Genomic DNA, 19,933 nt, shown 5'->3' with positions numbered 1-19,933 from the left:
GTCCGCTATTAGTCAGGTTGGGCAATGCTTGTTTTGCCGATAGGGGACTCCCATCTAGTATGCAAGAAGCAGGGATTACAGTACTATTAAAACCGGGGAGAGATCCTACCTTATGTGGCTCTTATCGCCCGATATCCTTGCTGAATGTAGATGTGAAAATATTAGCCAAAGTTATGGCGGATAGGTTAAGTGGGATTTTGCCATCACTCATACATGAAGACCAATCGGGCTTTATCCAAAATAGGCAAGTGGCAGACAATATTAGGCGGACTTTAAACCTGATGTGGGGGGGCCCAGAGACGAGGGGACTCTATGACGCTCTTGACGATAGACGCTGAAAAGGCGTTCGATAGAGTAGAATGGGAGTATTTATGGGAAGTCATGATGGAAATGGGATTGGGGCAGCCTTTTATAACTTGGGTGAAAGGGTTATATGAAAAGCCAGTGGCAAAGATAAAGGTTAATGGGGGATGGTCTAATACACTTAATATTCAGCGGGGAACGAGACAGGGGTGTCCCCTATCCCCGTTACTGTTTGCCATATCCATCGAACCCCTAGCACAGCGAATTAGAGACTTAGGAGAGGTGAAAAGAGTCAAAATGGGAGGGAGAGAGCATAAAATTGCCTTATTTGCCGATGACTTATTGTTTTATATAGGATCACCCCTGACAACCTTACCGGTGCTTATTCAGGAATTGAATTTCTTTGGGAAAATGTCTGGATTTAGAGTGAATTTTGATAAATCTGAGCTCATGGGCATAACAGTAACGGATCAGGAGGCAGAACACCTGAGGGGGAGACCTGTTTTCAGATGGACAGACTCCAGTTTTCGCTATCTGGGCATACAGATCCCGAGAGACCTTGACACATTATATCAGGTAAATTATGTCCCACTTATAGCAGCAATACGGAAGGATCTTAGCAAGTGGAGAACAGGGTGGCTATCGTGGTGGGGCCGCATAGCAGCAGTCAAAATGAACATACTACCTCGATTGTTGTTTCTCTTTCAGATATTGCCAATTAACGTCCCTAAGGGGGAGCTGCAGAAAATACAGACAGAACTGGGGGAATTTATTTGGGGAGGAAAGCAGGCCCGATTGTCCCGGAAAATAATGTGGGGGAAGGTAGAGCAGGGAGGGAGAGGAATGCCTAATATTTTATGGTATTACTGGGCGGCTCAACTTAGGCAAATTGGAGTCTGGAGTAAGGTCGACCTCTCCCCCGCGACCAGACTTGAGCAGATTTTTGTTCAAAAAGGGAGATTAGATGCATTACTTTGGGGCGCCTACCTAGAAAACGATTATAAGAATTTGACACTAAACCCATTTCTCTCTCACTTGCTCTTACTATGGGGGAGACTCAAGCAGAAATTAAGGGGGACACAACATAAATCTACTTACGCATGGTTAACACAAGAGCCCGGGTTTTCAGGAGGGTGAGAGAATAAGATATTTAAATCATGGTTTGATAAGGGTCTGATCAGATTTCGGGAACTAACAACAGAGGGACAACTTAAAACATTTGAAGTACTTAGGCAGGAATACAATTTACCTGAAACTGACCGGTATGCTTACCTCCAAGTCAAAAGCTATATGGTGAAGGCCAGCTGGCATAAAGGTAATTGGCTAGAGAATGAAAAATTTGAGAATTTATGGGAGAGCATAATCTGGGGAAGTAAGGGAATCTCCAAACTGTATAAGCACATCAGAGGAACTGAATTTGTAAAGGTGTCTTATATGAAAGCTTGGGAGCAAGATCTTAACACAGAGTTCAGTGAGGGGGAGTGGAAGAAAATGTGCCTGGAGGTTAAAAAAGTATCAGTATGTGTACTAGTCAAAGAAAATGCTTATAAGGTCATGAGCAGATGGTACTATACCCCAGATAGAATAAAAGCTATGTACCCAGGAACGCTAGATACCTGTTGGCGCTGTGAGGGAGGGAGGGGGACATACTATCACATATGGTGGGAATGCCCGAAAATACAGGAGTTTTGGAAATTGGTCTCAGAACAGATAACCTTAGCAACAGGGGTTCAGTTTTTCCACGATCCCAAGTGTTGTTTACTGGGTTACGAGAATAGGAAAGGGAAGAAATGGCAATGTAGACTCAAACGATTATGCCTAGCAGCAGCAAAATCAACCATAGCAGTGAAATGGAAGCAGAAGCAGGGGCCCACAGGTCAAGACTGGAAATCAAAACTGCATATGTTGATGGGTTTAGAAAAACTAACTGATAGACACCGGGGACAATATAATCCAAAGGCAGAAGAATGGCTACACCTAGAAAGGGTTTTGGGAGGGGGCGGATAAGGGATAAAGGATACAGCTACATGAGGAACACTGAGGGAGGGAGGAGGGGGGGTGGGAAGGATAGGGGGGATAAAGTGAGGGGAGGGAGAAGGGGGGAAACAAAAGGAAAAATCAGATCAAGGGGGAGTTTCTATGTTGATGTTACATCTTTTGTATATTACAAGAGGCTAAGACTCTCTGAATTTGTTAACATGAGTTGCTAATAAAAGTTTTTTGCAAATTAAAAAAAAAAAAAGAAGTCATACATTAAGAACAAAGATTTACATACAATCTAGGCATTCTATGTTTACAAAATGACAACCCAAAATGTTTGACAAGCAACACACTTACAACTAGAAATTTCAAATAGTTGAAAGATTTATTAACAAAAGTTGACTTCTCATTCAGCTTTGATGAACTATTTTAACAACTATACAGCAATTTTACACAATTATATAACAGCCAACAGATCAGAAATTATCAAAATAAACCAGAAGAAGGACTTTGACCCAGCACTAATACTGCATTCCAATCATTAGGCAAATTCAAAAAAAGAAAATATCTGTGCTAGAATATTCTTTCAAGGTATGACAAACCTTTGTTTGCACTGAAAACTGCATTTATGGCAAATCCTTGCTTAAATAGGATTAGATATATTATGAAAAAAAATGGACAAGAGTTTAACAAAAAATTCTGTTTGATCATTGGTATCCATCCTAGAGCAAGGGATCTCAACCTAGTCCTCGGGACACACCTAGCCAGTCAGGTTTTCATGAGAGCCACAATGAATAGGCATGAGATAAATTTGCACACATTATCTTTATTGTATGCAAATATATTTCATGCCTATTCACAGTGTGTATTCTGAAAACCTAACTGTCTAGGTGTGTCCCAAGGACTGAGTCAAGAACTGCTGTCCTACAGGTATACCATCAAGAACATCTGGTATAGCTGCCAACAAATTCGTCACAAAATAGGATCAAACCAGCAGACTAGACAGCAAGGATTAACACGTGGAATGGGTTCTGATGGATTCCACCACATTGCTGGATACCTTATGATGGTGGAAGGAATGTAGCATCTTACTAGAATTAATCTTCTAGCTGCAGGAAGGAGACTTTCTTGCTTTTGAAAGTTTTGAAGTGACATTGCAGTCAGGTAAAACCTCACGAGATGATGTATGAGTATTTCTTGTGTGTCTCTTCCAGTTTCTAGTAATTTCATCATCAAACAATTCAAAAAATCTCTGCAGGACTTTCATACCACTAGAAGTTCTGTCAACTAAATGAAGCAGTATTTGAGGTCCCATTTGCTGTTCCACATGCTTTTGACATTGACTCTTCATTCTGTTTACCATCTTCTTCTGATCCAGAGCCAGGTTCCAAAGCCTGCAATGGGCCCTATTCAACACAGAAGAGAAGTTTATTTTGATAAAAGTTTGCACCAAAAATGGAAATAGATATGTGGTGAAGCACCACTTAACTATAGTGGGGGGACATATGACCAAGAACAGAATGGAGAATAAGAAATTATACACAATACAGAACACCAAACCCAACTCTTATATGTCAGAAGTAATCTCTCCCAAATACTCCCTATTTCACAGTATATCATTCTAATTAATCGTGTTTCTTCCAACTGAACAAGCTTGCTCTTCCAAAGCTTTGGAACAGTCAACAGACGATAGGAAGACATTCATCTGGACCCCTGTACGAAACTAAAAGCGGCATGAAACCAAAAGCTACAGAAAACCATTAGCCTTCATTCAGGGCCCAGTAGGAAAATATAGCTTTTTTAGGTATCAGGAAATGGCTATAAAACAGACAAATTAATGAAAGTGCTCTAACTGCTGTAATAGCTCATCTCTGAAGTACTATAACAGAAAGCAATACAGAAACTGTCACTTGCTCTATTTAAGCTGCGAGAATGAGACAGGATATAAGAGTTGTGTCTGCTCAAGATCTTATTTTCACTAGACACCTTTTCAAAAGCTACTCAAATGAAGATCCCACCTGTGCAGTCTGCATTAAGCACAGAGACATTGAAAATAGGGCTGTATCGAATATATTTGATTCATATTCGGCCAAATAGTGATTTAAATTTGAATACGAATAATCCAGGGCTCTATTGTACTAAATCCTACTGAAATAAACACTTCATTTCTGATTTCACATTGCTTCTCATTATTTGTGTTAAAGCTCAATGCCCATTATTCGTACTCGGTATTTGTATTCAACCAAATAATATTATTTGTATTCGGCCGAATAGTTAAATATATTATTCAGTATAGCTCTAATTGCAAATGCATTCTGTAAATTAAATCTCTGAATATTTTCCCCTCTACTTGACACGATACCTTTCTGGAACAGCCCTGTGCTGAATTTGCAGTCAGCAGGGCAACGTGGCCAATAGCGACCCCCTTCTCCAGCTGCACCCCTGGTTCTGGTATGCCAGAAGGTAGAAGATCCTCACTGGACAAGATATCCACAGGAGTCTCGACGATCTCTTTGTCAGACTGATCCTCAACAGCAATGGAGGGGTCAAAAAGCAGAGGAGAAGGTGGACACTGCATACCATCACCCACAACATCCAAGTCCTGTGTAGAAACAGCACCAAGGCCATCAGATGGATGAGCCAAACAGGCCATGTGGCAAAAGAAGCGCAACGCTTCTGCCCATATATCCCTTAACTAGTAATTAGGCTAACTGCCTGATACTTATTCACCAAAGACAATTTAAAATCCATTTCTAAGATGGTTCCAATGCAACCACATTCACAACTGTTGTTGGAAGTCCTGGAAGCCATTTTCTGAGCTGGAAGTGTACAGCAGCGAGTGGGAACGCTCATGCACCCACCAATAAAAAGGTAGGCCCAGGAGGGGGCTGTTACTGGTGGGCCTGTCTTCTGTTGGGGATGGGGGAGGGATTGTTGAGTGACCGAGTGGGGGGGGGGGGGGGGGGGGGGGGGGCAGAGTTTCAGTCCAAAATGCACTGGCATTTTTGGCTGAATCCTGAACCCAATTTCAGGTTGGTTTTGGTGACCAGGTTCGAAACTGAACCAAAAATTTGGTTGGCCTCTATGGGATATTTTGAACACAAGGAGGAAGGGCAGGGAGACAAGCAGAAGATTCTGCATGAGGGGTAGGGAAGAAAGGAGATTCTGAACAAAAGAGTGTGGGTAAAAAGAGAGATGCTGAATCAGGAAGGGTTGGAAAAAAGGGGAATATGCTTGTTCAGGGAGAAGAGTGGACATGGGGGGATCAGGGTGACAGACGGTAGATGCTGGAATGGGGTGGAGAAAGAGTGGTGATGCTGGATTGGGTAGGGAAGAAATGGGACATGGTGCATAAGGACATAGGGGGATGCTGGACAAGGGGTGTTTAGGGGAAAGGAAAATACTGGTAAAGGAAAGACAAGGTAAATGCTGGACATGCGAAGAATAAGAAACTGGACAAGGAAAGGGGGCAGATAGGGGGTTATGCTGGATATGAGTAGGGGAGAAGTAGGATATAGGAATAACCCCAATAATTATTAATGATCTGTGGTAATTATGGTAAAATCTGTGAGATTCAGTGACTCTTATCACGAGAGTCTGACCAAACCTGCAGCAGCAGATGTCCAATACAATATTTTTCCTGCTGCTGACTTATGAGGGTGTTGCAGTAAGAAATGGGATCAGAAACAGACCAGGGAAGCAAGCAAAGCCATTGGATCAAGCAGGGATATATGTAAAACCAGTCCCATTGGAATGCATGCATCTATAGTTTGTTTTAAAATTTTTTTTTTTTTTGGGGGGGGGGATGAGTACATAAGAAGTAGGAGTGTCAGAATAGCAGGGAGACTAACTTTTTTTGATAAACCATTAAAAAACTCCCCCCTCCTTTTCACACCCATATGCTTCCTGCCTAGGTCCAACCTCTCCAGCTTCAACCCTCCCAACTGTTCAGCTGCAGCTGAAGAATGTCATCTATTTTTCTTTTCTTCCTACATTTTTCTTGACCATTTTTTCAGTTTTCATATTTCTAGCCTATTTTTCCTCTCCTTTTTTTGATTTCTAAGTTTCCTTTATTATCCATTCTGTTCTTTCGTTTTTTGAAATAATAGGATATAGGAATAAGCCCAATTTTTAAAAAATAGACTATGAAGTTTAATCATGTGCTAAAACACTCACCCAGTTACTTTCCATCCAACTAACAGTCATCAGAGGAACCGGTGCTTACCCTTACCCTCTTCTGCACACTGGCTCTGCACTGTTAGTGCCTGGTGTCCTGCCCCAGGAGACTGCAGCTCAGCCAATCGCGAAATGCCAGAGTTGTGGCTCTGTCAGCCAACAAGCCCAAAAACAATACCTGTAAACTCAGGCAAAAACCTGTGGGACTTCTAAAAAAAAAAAACAAAAAAAAAAACAAAAACTAAGCAGCAAGGCAGAAAAATCCAGTAAAAATGAAATTATAAAAGGAGAGAAAAATAGGAAGAAAACAAAAATATATCAATAATGACAAGGTTTAAAAATATATGTTTCAACTCTTCAGCTGCAGTTGAACAAGTGGGAGGGTTGAAAATGCAACCCCCTCCTAAGTCAGCAACAGGGAAAGTATTGATTTGGACATAATCTGATGCTGCAGGTTTGGTTAGACTGATAAGTGTTACAGAAGTCTCACAGCTTTTACCATAATTACCACAGATCATTAATATTTCAAATATTATTTGCAACTTTATTAAAATTCATAAAATGACAAATACCCCCAAATTCAATACTATAAATGGAGCCACAATCAAATGTCCCAAAATCTTGAGTCAATGAGAAATCCTGTTCGTCTTCACTGTTCATCAGAACTTAAATGTCTTGCATAGTCAGTCAGAATTTTTCTAAACCTGCAGCAGCAGATGATGCTCATTTCAATACTTTTCCTGCTGCTGACTCAGGATGGGGGTTAAAGTTTCAACCCTCCCACCTGTTTGGCTGCAGCTAAGAGTTGAATAATATTTTTAAACCTTTGTCATTCTTGATCTTCTATTTTTCTGTTCTTCCTATTTTTCCTCTCCTTTTTTATTTCACATTTTTACTGGATTATTCTGCAGAACTGCTTTTTTATTTATTTATTTATTTATTTTAGGAACTCACAAATTTTTGTCTGAATTCGCAGGTTTGTTTTTGGGCTTGTTGGCTGGCAGAATGACTCACATATGCTACCAGTAGCCTGAGCCACAACTCTGGCATCTCATGAATGGCTGAACTATATGGTCTCCTGAGGCAGGACACCAGGTGCCAACAGTGCAGAGCCAGTGTGAAGAAGAGGGACAGGGTAAACACTGGTTCAGATTCCTTTAATGGCCGGTAGTTGGATGGGAAGTAGCCGGGTGTTTTAGGGTATGATTAAATTTCACAGTATGTAATTAAAATTGGGCTTATTTTGGGGCTCGTTTTTGAATGGATATAGCTTGTTTTGGGGCTTTTTTTCTTAAAGGGAAAATGTGCTTGTTTTTCTATGACTATCTGGCAACACTGTAGCCTAGCAGTTGACAATGGGGAATGGAAGTGTAACAGATAGACACAATAAAAGGAAAAGAGATTTGGCAAGTAATACCTATAGCAGCAGACCTGCCAAGTCTCCCGCTTCAGCGGGTCATCTCCCGCACTCCCGCCAAAGTGGGAAAGTCTCTCGCTGAGATGATCCTCCGCTGCATCTCTGTGAGCAGCCTCAGCAAAAGAAGAAAACGAAGCGTGGGCCCGCAGCAGCCTTCAGGCATGCGCTGTCAGCTCTGCCGTCCTCTGCCCCCACTGATGTCAATTTCCTGTTCTCTATCACGGGCCTTACGTTTATAATGGGAATAACTTATTATTTCTCCCCTTAGAACCGCTTTTGCTGCATCCCAGTACAATGTTAGCCTCATGCTCTACATTCAGAGTCTTATAGGATTCCCAACACTTCAACATCCTCTCCTGAAACATAGGGCCCTTATATAACTCAATGGGGAACCGCCAATGCCCGCCTCATGTCCCAAAATGCCAATCCATCCACGCCCAGGCATGATCCGATATAGCATAGGGTCCTATATCCGATTTCTGTACTCTGCTAAACTCCCCCCTGGTTACCAGCAAATAGTCGATTCGTGCCTGGGTAGAATGCGCTCGAGATAAATGACTATAATCCTTATCTAATAGGTGCAGCTCCCCCCAAATATCAACAAAGTCCAACATCTGACTTAACTGGAGTAAACCTTTGTTAGCATAATAACCAAAGGTCCCGATGTTGACTTATCCATACCAGGGTCCCACACTGCATTAACGTCTCCCCCCACCACCAAGGGAGCACACTCATGAGAAGTCAGTGCTTTAGTCACGTTTGTAGAATTTCTTATCATATTGGTTTGGGGCGTAAATGTTACATATGTAAACTGTATGCTTGTTGATGACTGTCTTAATCAAGATAAAATGTCCTCCAGGATCTGCCCCTATGGTCTGGACCTCCTCAGCCTCTCCCTTTTTAAACAAAATAGCCACCCCCCCTTTCTTCCTCTGGGCTGCCGCTGCCACACAATCTCCCACCCACCATGTTTTTAACTTTGCATGCTCCATCGCATTGAGATGTGTCTCCTGTAACAGGGCTGCCTATGCATATGTTGTAATATTTTACATCTTTTAATTGGTGAATGTAACCCCCCCACATTCCAAGTTACCAATTTTATCATGTCATACTGGTAAGGATCGCTTTCAACTTAACTTCTTTTATAGTATTCAGTGGCGAGAGACATCCCAGCCTCCATCCCCCACCCAGCATCTTTACCAATCTAATCCATCTCTCCTCATCTTGCCAATACCTCACCCTTAACCACCAAATCCCAAATATCTCCTGAAGCCTAAACCCCATTTCCCAACCCCCCTTCCCCTCCCTCAACAGTGTTCCCACCATAGGAACAATCACTTCAAACACCTCCCCACCAACCCCATTATATACTTTATAAAACAAAACTAATCGCAACTTGCAAAAGCAGAAGCAACAGTCAACAAAACCCCCACACCCATATATCCATCCATACGCACCCCCTCACATCCAACAACCAGAGCATTCCTGAGCTCCCTCCAAGCAAGTTTAATCCTGTGGCCTCCATGAGTCAATAACCAACAAGTTAGGGGCCTTTGAACGCCGACCCACGGCGTCACCGGGGCCTTAAAAAATAAAAAGTCCAAGAGTCACTCCCTTGTCAGATCATCTTGGTATTCCCTCAGGCCGTCCTTGATCGTTCCCAGTCTGTGCCTTCCACTCGTGCAAGAAATTTGCGCGCTTCCTCCATTGAGGTATATGATTGAGTCAAACCACCATGTGTAAGTTTGAGGGTAGCAATGCAAATTTAATGTTGAGGGCAAACAACTTTGTGCAAATGGGGGGAGAAGGCTTTGCGCTGCGACGCCACCCCTGCGGAGTAACCTTGGAAGCACAAAATTTTTTGGTTGCCATATTTCAATGTTTTCCCCGCTCAGAGTGCTTGTAGTATCTCTTGTTTCTGAGCAAAGTTCAAAAGCCTTAAGATAATCACCCTAGGTCTATGGGGTGCCTGTGCCCTCGGTCCCAGTCTGTGAGCTATTTCAATGCACAAGGGGCCATTACCACCTGGAAGTTGCAGCTACTTAGAAATCCACTGTTCCAGAAAACCAGGTTTTTGTCCGGTACCGCTTCTGGCAGACCCACTAACCTTAAGTTGTTCCTGCGGGACCTATTTCCTAGCTCCTCCACTTTGGCCTCTAGATCCGCTACTCTCTTCTGTAGTGCACTCTGTTCTTCCTCTACCACCGTGACCCTATCTTCCACCGCTGCTGTTCAAGTCTGGAAGGCCACACAGTCTTTTGAAAGTTCTTCCATTTGGGCGTGCAAGCGCTCCAATTTAGTATCTATAGGAGCTCATCGCCTCTCCAGCAGATCTTCCAGGACTAGAGTCATCTCTGAGGTAATTTCTGCAATCCATGTTGAGGAAACTGTAGGGGCAGCAGGGCTCAAAGGCGCCGCCATTTTGTCCTCCACTGTTTTGTCTTGTTTTTTTTTCCATGTGTGCGGCTCTCGCCGCCAAACCAAATCAACTGCTGTAAAACTGGTCCAGCTCTCACCAGGTAACAAAATCTAGGGTTTGTAAAGATTTAGTGCGATGCAAAGGTTGTGGGAGTTGCTTGGGGGCCCGGAAAGAAAAACTAGCATCTTCCCCCAAGCATAGTGTCACGTGATCTACAGCTGCCTTTTATTTTTAACACTGGCTTTAAGCTGTCCCAATTATTCTTTTTTTTTTTCCCCAGTCCTGCAGTGGCTGGGGTAGGGGGGGTAAGGGAGGGAGAAATGGGCAAGGGACCCCCAAAAAAGGGGCTTCCCCTGGTCAGCAGGGGCACCAAGGGAACCTGTGACAGCAAGTTGAAGCCCATAGGCTAAAGCTCAGGAAGGAGCCTCTTAAGTGTTCCTAGCTGCACTGGGGTAAGGACCATGGTCTGAACTTCAGGAACAAAAAGGGCCCAACCCCACAGACAAAAGCAGTGGATTGCCATCCAAGGGATCTGGCCTACACACCACATCACCAACTAAATCTCACCATCTGCTGGAGGTAAAAAAAATTCAGAAGAACTGCAGCGTACACCTGTCCTTATACCAGCGATGTGTCACTGAAATAGTTCAGAATCTCTAACCTACCATCTGTTGATCAGGAAGGGGGACAACCCCACTGGTATAGACTCATCTAGCTGTATAAGAATGAAGCTGCATTTGGGTCAGGGTGCTTACATCACTGAACTCCAGGGGCAAGCTTTCTGTGGGCTGTAGCTCTGCAGCACTGAGATAAAGCTCCATGGGAGCAGGCTCCTGTGGCTCAGATACAGAAAGCACTTGCTCAGGTTTATACATCTGAAGAGGCAACTGGAAATGCAGGGGGCAGCAGGGCTCCTCATTAAGGCCTACAGGAACTGGTTTGTTGCAGGATACATCATTTGAGCCCTGGCACAGTTTAAAAAGGACCTGGTTAGTATCCTGACAAATATCTGAGAAGACTGGAGTTAAGGAAAAAAATTCAAAAAATGTTTACTATTTAAATTTTCTATTTTAACACATAAAGGAGGCTCTTGGCCAACTATAGGGCTGACCAATTTCTACACCTTCCTCATTGTTCTTTAATAAGTTTTAATACATAAAGGAAAGGGCAAACGGATTGCTCCATTACAAGACATTGGATAATCTTCACCCACACAAGTTAAAAAAAAAAAGAAAAGAAAAAAAAAGTGTTGATTAATCACAGTTAAATGGTCACAGCTAATGCAAAAATAACTGCAATCAAAATGAGCAATATTAATGCATTTATGTCAATATTCAGCCCCTTCCCGAAGGCCCTCCCACCCAAGGGCATCCAGTACCTTCTGGAGCCCCCTAGAGTAGGGCAGGCAAGAGTGATCACCAATTGCTCTTGATACAAAATGGTAGCTGTAGTTCTAGCAGTAGTCTTGTGTTACTACTACTTGGATCATGGCCCTTGTGGCAGTACGAGACTACTGCTACAGGCTGCAGCTGCCATTCTGAACCCGGAGCTAGCATGGACGGGGCAACTGGGGATTGCTCTTGGCTGCCCTACCCTAAACCACCAGAATATCCTTAACGTAGGCCTTGTGGGGGCGGGGCGGTCTAGAATGGTGATTTAAAAAATGCTAACTGCCGCCAAAATTTTTAACTGGGTGTTTAATTGCTACTAATATTTGAGTGAAGAACATGTATTTAAAAAACAAAATTTAAGTTGTGAAATTCAAAAGTTGTTTTATATCAAGTTTAAGTTAAGCCATTATCTCACTGCATAATAGTATTACTGCTTGTATCTTTGATTATACAAAGTACTACCAACTAGGGCTGTACCGAATATTCGTATTTGATTTTTGGCCCCAAATACATTATGCATATTTGGCCGAATAGCTATTTAAAACTTGAATATGAATAATCCAGGGCTCTACTATGCTAAATCCTACTAAAATAAACACAATCACTGATTTCACATTGCTTCTTTTATTATGTTAAAGCTCAATGACCATTATTCGTATTCGGCCAAATAATAAAATATGCTATTTAGTACAGTTCTATCACCAACAATTGTGTAGTCTTACGTGGAGGAAGTTCCAGTCACAGTACATCTTAACAGTATTTCCCAACCAGTGTGCCTTCAAACCTGATGAGATTTATCATGGGAGGAGTGGCCTAGTGGTTAGAGTGGTGGACTTTGGTCCTGGGGAACTGGGTTCGATTCCCACTGCAGGCACAGGCAGCTCCTTGTGACTCTGGGCAAGTCACTTAACCTTCCATTGCCCCAGGTACAAATAAGTACCTGTATATAATGTAAGCCGCATTGAACCTGCTATGAGTGGGGAAAGTGCGGGGTTCAAATGTAACAAAAAAAAAAAACAACCCTCATTACTCCAGAGCAGTACATGAGCTCTGCTCTCAGTATCTGGCAGCAACAAAAGAAACCAGAAGCCCTTTATGTCTAAGAATCCTGATAAATTCTGTCTACAGAAAACAGCAGTTTGCCACATAAGATATGGGACAGTGAACTCCATCACCAGATAAACAACCCTTTGCCATAAGTCCTGTATATAAAATGCAGTACCAGCTGTGGCACACTTGCTGCAGGTGCACCAAAGACTTAAGACATGTCTCTTATTGCATTCCCTTTGCCAATATTGGTTAGGAACACATTATTTTAAGAACTAATGCTTGTTATTTTGGTGAATAGCTGTGTGAGAAAATTTAGTTGGAAGGGAAAGGAACGAGGTAAAGGAATTTGTATTTAGCTCAAGCCTTTTTTCAGTTGTAGCTCAAGAAGATGTACCTTAGATAATTTTCCTGTCCCTGGAGGGCTTATATTGTAAACTAGTAGAAAAGGCCAGTTTCAGGCACAAATGAAACGGGCGCTAGCAAGGTTTTCCTCGGAGTGTGTATGTTTTAGAGAGTGTGTGTGAGAGTGACTGTGTGAGAGAGTGTATTTGTGTGTGAGACTGTGTGCGAGTGTGTGTCTGTGAGTGTGTGTGTGCGCCTGGGGTCCCTCCCTCCCACCCAGTTCCAGTGTCCCCCCCCTTCCTCCGTGTTCCAGGGTCGTCGTCCGCCCCCCCCCCCTCCAAGTTTCAGGGTCTTCCCTCTTTTTTTAAAGTTTTTGTACAGGTGGTGCATTCCCCCCTACTCCGAAGTCCAGACCCCATCCCCCCTCCGAATTCCAGACCCCCTCCCTCCCTCCGAATTCCAGACCCCCCTCCCTCCCTCCGAATTGCAGACCCCCGCCCCCCCAGGACTTCCTGATCCCTCCTGTCGCAACCCTATCGAGCCCTCCTTCCCGCCGCAAAACCTCCCCCACCGCCGTCGCATACCTTGTGCTGGCGGGGGACCCCAACCCCCGCCAGCTGAAGTCCTGTTTTCGGCTGTGCAGCGTGGAGTCGTGATAAAGTTGGAATCAGTTTGTGTTCGTGTGTCTGACGTTTGACGCAAGCACACAGATTCCAACTTGATCACGCCCAGTGACGTCAGCTGGGGCTTCGGAGCCCAAAGTTACGGACACAGGCAGCCAGGTTCATAGTGAGTATTATATAAGACTAGTGAAAAAGGCCCGTTTCTTAATGCAATGAAACAGGCGCTAGCAATGTAATGAGTTCCTGCCATTAATGTTTCCACGGTTGTATTCTGAATATAGTTGTTGTTTACATGTGTAAGATTTCTTTATACACAATATTTTGTGTGTAAACTGTGCTACAATGTGGTAAAAGTTTTCCTTGTTCAGGCCCTTCAATCAGGTTAACAATCACATCAGAAGAGCTCCTTACTCGTGAGAATGCAACATACAGTTGCCCATGTGAGAGACTGAGAGTGACTGTGTGTTTTACAGACAGTGTAAGAGAGAGATACGCAGAGTGATTGAGTGTGTGTGTGTGTGTGATGTCTGTGTGTATGTGTATGAGTGACAAAGTGATTAAATGTTTGTCTTCCCTTCCGTTCTGTGCACTTGCCTCCACTGATGTTCATACCTCCCTGTATATGATTGTTTGTTAGAGATTCAATCCACTCCAATTCCCTCCTCCAAGTTCCGTTCTGATTGGTTCTTCGTTCCTGTGACATCACGTTTGTTTGCTTGGCAACTATGCAGCGTTCCATTTCCTCGACGTGAGGGCAGGGACAGTGAGAGCCAATGAAACGTTGAACTACAGACTTACGAAACCTACACTGCCACAGTGTCAGCTTCAGAATGTTGGAGGTTCTTTTTATTATATAGGATGTGTATATGAACCAACGGAGAGTTAAGTGACTTGCCCAAGATCATGACCCAGGCTTCTCTAGTTCTCAGACCACTGCTCTACCCAGTTAGCTACTCTTTTATTGCCTCAAGGCTGATAAATGAATGAGTATGTATTGGGTTTCTAGTAGGTTTGATCAGCAATATCTGCTCCTACTGGGGTTTTTGGGCTGTACTAATATTAAGTTTGAATAGACAACGGTGCTGTTTAATGTATGTCGGTTTTGCATGCCTGAGAAGCACCTCCTTGGCTCAAATTTAAGATACGATTAACTAAACACTAAGTCCATGAACCATAAAACTGGATTAATGAATAAAGCTTAGACTGGCTTATAACTAAAAGAAAATGGAATTTACTTTAAAACAGGCTTGCCCAGGTGATTTTAGGTACTTCCAAAAATCCATAGTTGGCCAGAAATAGGTAGGTGCTAGATGTGATTTTTAATAGAATGATGAAGTTCAGATGCTAAATGCTCTAAATATCAATACAGAATGGGAAAATTAGGTTCTTACCCTTGGTAATTTTCTTTCCTTTAGTCATAGCAGATGAAGCCATTACATATGGGTTGTGTCCATCAACCAGCAGGGGGAGATAGAGAGCACTCAACTTTTCACAGTGCCTCATGGCCAGCCAGTTCCACTGCCTCTTCAGTATTTGAAACTTCCAAAGCAGTATGGCAAACCGCAATGGGAATAACATGAACTTTCCTCACAGCGAACGATGGCCCCTTAACAAGGGCATGAACTCAAAAGGCGTTGTGAATGGACGCACCTGTGTTAGCTCCTGGAAGTTGATCTGTTTGTAGGTCCTCTACAGCACCTCTGTCGCCTCATTAAGCATGGGGAAACGGAGGGGAAAAGTGAAGGAACATCCCTCAGCTCCTGTGACTTCTTCAGCCACGAGGCAGACAACTTTGCAATTTTTCAGGCAGCAACCAGGTTCTCAGGGCTTTTCGACCCCCTCTGCAACTCTCGGCACTTCGGTGTCAATTGAGAATGGAAACGGGGCTTCCCTGAGCCCCGTGGAACGAGTTGCTCCACCCCAGCCTGGAGGGGAGTTGCTGGCAGCTCTGACAGGGAAGGAAGCCGAAGGGGCTCAGCCCGACCTGTTTGAGGGAGTGTCTGCAGTAACGGAGGCTGAATCTCAACGCCGAGAACTATTGCTACAATCAGCTTCAAAGGTATTGCCTCAGGATATAGTTTCTAAACTTGCTTGTGTTGAAGATCAACCTCACCCTTCTCCAGCCATTAGTGGTGTGAATAGACCATCAACTGTGACAGAGTCACTATGGGATATGGTTTACAGCATTCACACTTCTATGCAAACTACTTTAAAAATGAATACTTCTGACATAAAGACTCTTTTTCTGAGGCTGCCCTGCTTCAGGCGCAAAAGACTGCACAGCAAACCTTAGATTTGGAGACTGTGAATATTAAAATTCAAGAAATGGGATCTGTAGAAACGGCTTTGGTTAAGGATAATAATTTCCTACATAAAAGACTGGAGTACCTAGAAAACCAGACTAGAAGATTAAACCTCATGTTTCTTAATTTTCCCAAATCGCCTTTAATTTCCCCTTTGGACATGGTTAAAAAATATATGATTGATATTCTTGGAATGGATAAGGACTCACTGCCTCCCCTTACTCGGGCTTATTACATCAGGAGTGGTGGAAGAAAATCCCCCGATAGCAGGGGAAGGAATGGATCTTACTTCTTTCCTTGAAAGTTCATTGGAGATAATTACTCAAAGGTTGACTCTGCTTGTTACCTTTGTGCTGGAGCCTGACAGGAATGCCGTATTAAGGCTTTCCTTGAGACACTTAGAAAATCTGTTTTTGGGCTCAAAAATTCGTATTTTTCCTGATCTCTCAAGGCCTACACAGATGAGACGGAGGGCCTTTTTGGAACTCCGCCCTAGGGTGGTGGAACTGGGAGCAACTTTTATATTACGTTTTCCTTGTTATTGTAATGTAATGCTTAAGGGTAAACAGTTTCAATTTGTAGACCCAAAACAGTTAAAACAATTTCTAGATGCTAGAGTGGAATTGAATGTTGAGTGCCCTCCCTAAATGCAGGTTGGGGTCTGAACCAGAGGTTGCAACCACTAGTCCTTAATTATTGCTATATGTTTTATTTTAAATTCTAAATTCTTGGATTCCAAAATTTCCTAAACTTGTGGACAGAAAGGCTGTTAATGATATTTCTCTTTATTTTTGCCTTTTGTTTAAATGCCGATTGCATATTCACGTATTGTGATGATATATGGAAATATATGAATAAAGAAATAATAATTAAAAAAAAAAAAAAAACACATCCTCCTGGAGGGAATAAACTCATCCTCCAAAACAAACTGGAGGGAATGGACTCATCCTCCTATAAGTGAACATGAATCCTGAAGACTGTTTTCCAACTTTCTCCCAAGGAAGGAACTTCAGGAAACAAGAACAGAACCTGAAACAGATTTACAGCATACAGACAATCATACAGGGAGGGCTCATGGCTTCATCTGCTATGACTAAAGGAAAGAAAATTACCAAGGTAAGAACCTAATTTTCCCTTCCTTGTCATCAAGCAGATGAAGCCATTACGTATGGGATGTAACAAAGTAATCCCTATACAAGGTGGGAACAGGTCACACCACGCGCTAGCACTTGTGCTCCAAAACGCGCATTCCTCCTAGCAGCCACATCCAGCCTGTAATGTCGGGCAAAAGAGAGCTTAGAAGCCCATGTTGCTGCACTGCATATCTCTTGACGAGAGAGTGCTCCAGTTTCAGCCCAAGAGGAAGAAATCGCTCCGGTAGAATGCGCCTTAAAGGCTACAGGCGGAGACCGGCCAGCAAGCAGATAAGCTGAAAAGATAGTTTCTTTGAGCCAGCGGGCAATAGTGGTTTTAGACGCTGGAGACCCTCTGCGAGGACCTGATAGCAAAACAAACAGATGATCATAGATCCTGAAAGAGATAGTAACTCGCAGATACTACAGCAGAGTCCTGCGCACATCCAACAGGTGCAACTGCCCAAAAGATTCTGGAAACTCCTCCTTTTCAAAGGAGGGCAAGAAAATAGGCTGGTTTAGGTGAAACAATGAAACCACCTTAGGCATGAAGGAAGGCACGGTCCGAACCGTGACCCTGGACTCTGAGAATTGCAGAAATGGATCTCTACAGGACAGCGCCTGGAGCTCTGACACCCGTCTCGCCGAAGTAATGGCCACAAGAAAAATGGCCTTTAGTGTCAAATCTTTCTCCGATGCTCACCGAAGCGGCTCAAAAGGAGAAGCCTGCAGGGCCTTCAAAACTAGCCCCAGGTTCCAAGCTGGACAGGGTGCTCGCACGGAAGGCCGGAGCCGAAGCACCCCACTAAGAAACCGTGCCACATCTGGATGAGCAGCTAAAGACACGCCTTCAACCTTACCACGAAGGGAGGCCAACGCTGCCACTTGCACCCGCAGGGAATTATAGGCCAAGCCTATTTGTACACCATCCTGCAAAAAGTCCAGAATCAGCGAGACAGGAGCCCGCATGGGTGTGATCGCTTTTGAAGCACACCAAGACTCAAACTGGTGCCAAATCCTGGCTTAAGCCACGGAAGAGGAACTCTTGCGGGCCTGCAGGAGAGTGGAAATGACTGTTTGAATAGCCTTTGTCCCTCAATTGCGCCCTCTCAATCGCCATGCCATAAGACCAAAGCGGCAGGCGTCCTCCATGGCTACCGGGCCCTGTGACAACAGGTTCGGTACCAGAGATAAAGGAAGGGGAGCCTCCACTAGCATCTGTCGGAGGTCCGCATACCAAGGCCTCCTGGGCCAATCCGGGGCGATGAGGACCACTTCTCCTGGGTGCAGCCGAATCCGCAGCAGCACGTGCCCTATCAAGGGCCACGGAGGGAACACATATAGGAGGCCCGGAGGCCAGGGCTGAGTCAAGGCATCCAACCCTGCCGAGCGAGGATCTCTCCGTCTGCTGAAGAAGCACGGGACTTTGGCATTTGAACTTTCGCCATAAGATCCATCACGGGCTTGCCCCATTTGGCACATATCTGCAGGAATACTTAGTCTGCTAGCTCCCATTCTGCTGGATCGATCTGATGCCTGCTTAGATAATCGGCTTGCATGCTGCTCTGACCTGCAATGTGAGCTGCCGACAGAAACTGAAGATGCAGCTCGGCCCAGTGGCAAATCTGTTCATCCTGCGCGGCCAGTGCTCTGCACTGAGTGCCGCCTTGTCGATTTATGTAGGCCACTGCTGTTGTGTTGTGTGACATCACTCTGACAGCCAATCCTTCCAGGGTCACTTGAAAGGCCAGAAGCGCCTGAAACACCGCTTTCAACTCCAGGCGGTTGATGGACCACTCCGACTCCTCGGGTGTCCATAGACCCTGGGCATGCTTCCCCTTGCAATGTGCACCCCAGCCCTTCAGGCTGGCATCTGTCACTACTACACACCAATCGGGGAGCGCCAGCAGCATTCCTCGCCGCAGCATGCTGTCTGAGAGCCACCACTCCATGCTGAGTTGGGCCGCAGGGAGCCAAGAAAGTCTGCATTGATAATCCTGAGAAACTGGAGACCATCTTTGAAGTAGGGAATACTGTAGAGATCTCAGGTGCGCTCTTGCCCAAGGCACCACTTCCAATGTGGCTGTCATCGATCCCAGCAGCTGGACAATGTCCCAAGCTCGCGGGCGGGGCATCCTCAGGAGCAGACGGACCCGATTCTGAAGCTTGCACCGCCTTAGCTCGGGTAGGTATACATAGCCCGAGTCTGTGTCGAACCTGGCCCCCAAATATTCTAGAGATTGTGAGGGAGTCAGGTGACTTTTGGCCATATTGACGACCCAGCCTAGAGATTGAAGTACTGAGACCACTCTGGCTGTAGCTTGATAGCTCACTGTTACAGAGTCTGCTGTGATGAGCCAGTCGTCTAGGTACGGGTGAACCCTGATACCTTCTCGCCTGAGCAAAGCAGCTACCACCACCATTACCTTCGAAAAGGTTCGGGGAGCTGTGGCGAGGCCAAAAGGCAAGGCCCGGAACTGGAAATGTTTTTCCAACACTGCAAGCCTCAGAAACTTCTGGTGCGGGGGCCAAATTGGTATGTGCAAGTAAGCTTCTTCCAGGTCTAGAGACGTGAGAAACTCTCCTGGCTGTACCGCAGCAACGACGGAGCACAGGGTTTCCATGTGGAAATGTCGCACTCTCAGGGACTTGTTTAATTCTTTAAAGTCCAGAATAGGGCGAAAAGACCCACCTTTTCGCGGCACCACAAAGTAGATGGAGTATCGGCCGTAGCCGTGTTCGGCGGGAGGTACCGGGGACACGGCCCCTAACTGAATCAGACCTTGCAAAGTCTCC

The 19,933-nt window shown here is 44.5% G+C and overlaps 1 protein-coding gene and 1 non-coding gene across 2 annotated transcripts in view; both read right to left on the bottom strand.

The window, feature by feature from the left end:
- Positions 1-3,118: 3,118 nt before the first annotated feature.
- KANSL2 (KAT8 regulatory NSL complex subunit 2) overlaps positions 3,119-19,933 on the bottom strand; it is a 220,339-nt gene continuing 203,524 nt past the window's right edge. Inside the window, exons 8-10 of the mRNA XM_030196841.1 lie at positions 11,051-11,304; positions 4,646-4,885; positions 3,119-3,689 (exon numbers count right to left, since the gene is read on the bottom strand). Coding sequence (XP_030052701.1) covers positions 3,567-3,689; positions 4,646-4,885; positions 11,051-11,304 — 617 coding nt within the window. The 3' untranslated portion in view covers positions 3,119-3,566. The remainder of the gene's footprint in view (positions 3,690-4,645; positions 4,886-11,050; positions 11,305-19,933) is intronic.
- On the bottom strand, positions 3,913-4,064 carry LOC115467445. Its single transcript, XR_003941737.1, has one exon. It is a non-coding gene; the product is annotated as a small nucleolar RNA SNORA2/SNORA34 family (small nucleolar RNA).

Source organism: Microcaecilia unicolor, chromosome 3 (assembly GCF_901765095.1).
Source record: "Microcaecilia unicolor chromosome 3, aMicUni1.1, whole genome shotgun sequence".
Lineage (NCBI taxonomy): Eukaryota > Metazoa > Chordata > Amphibia > Gymnophiona > Siphonopidae > Microcaecilia > Microcaecilia unicolor.
The sequence above is the reverse complement of the archived record's forward strand: the minus strand, read 5'-3'. Positions and strand labels throughout refer to the sequence as shown.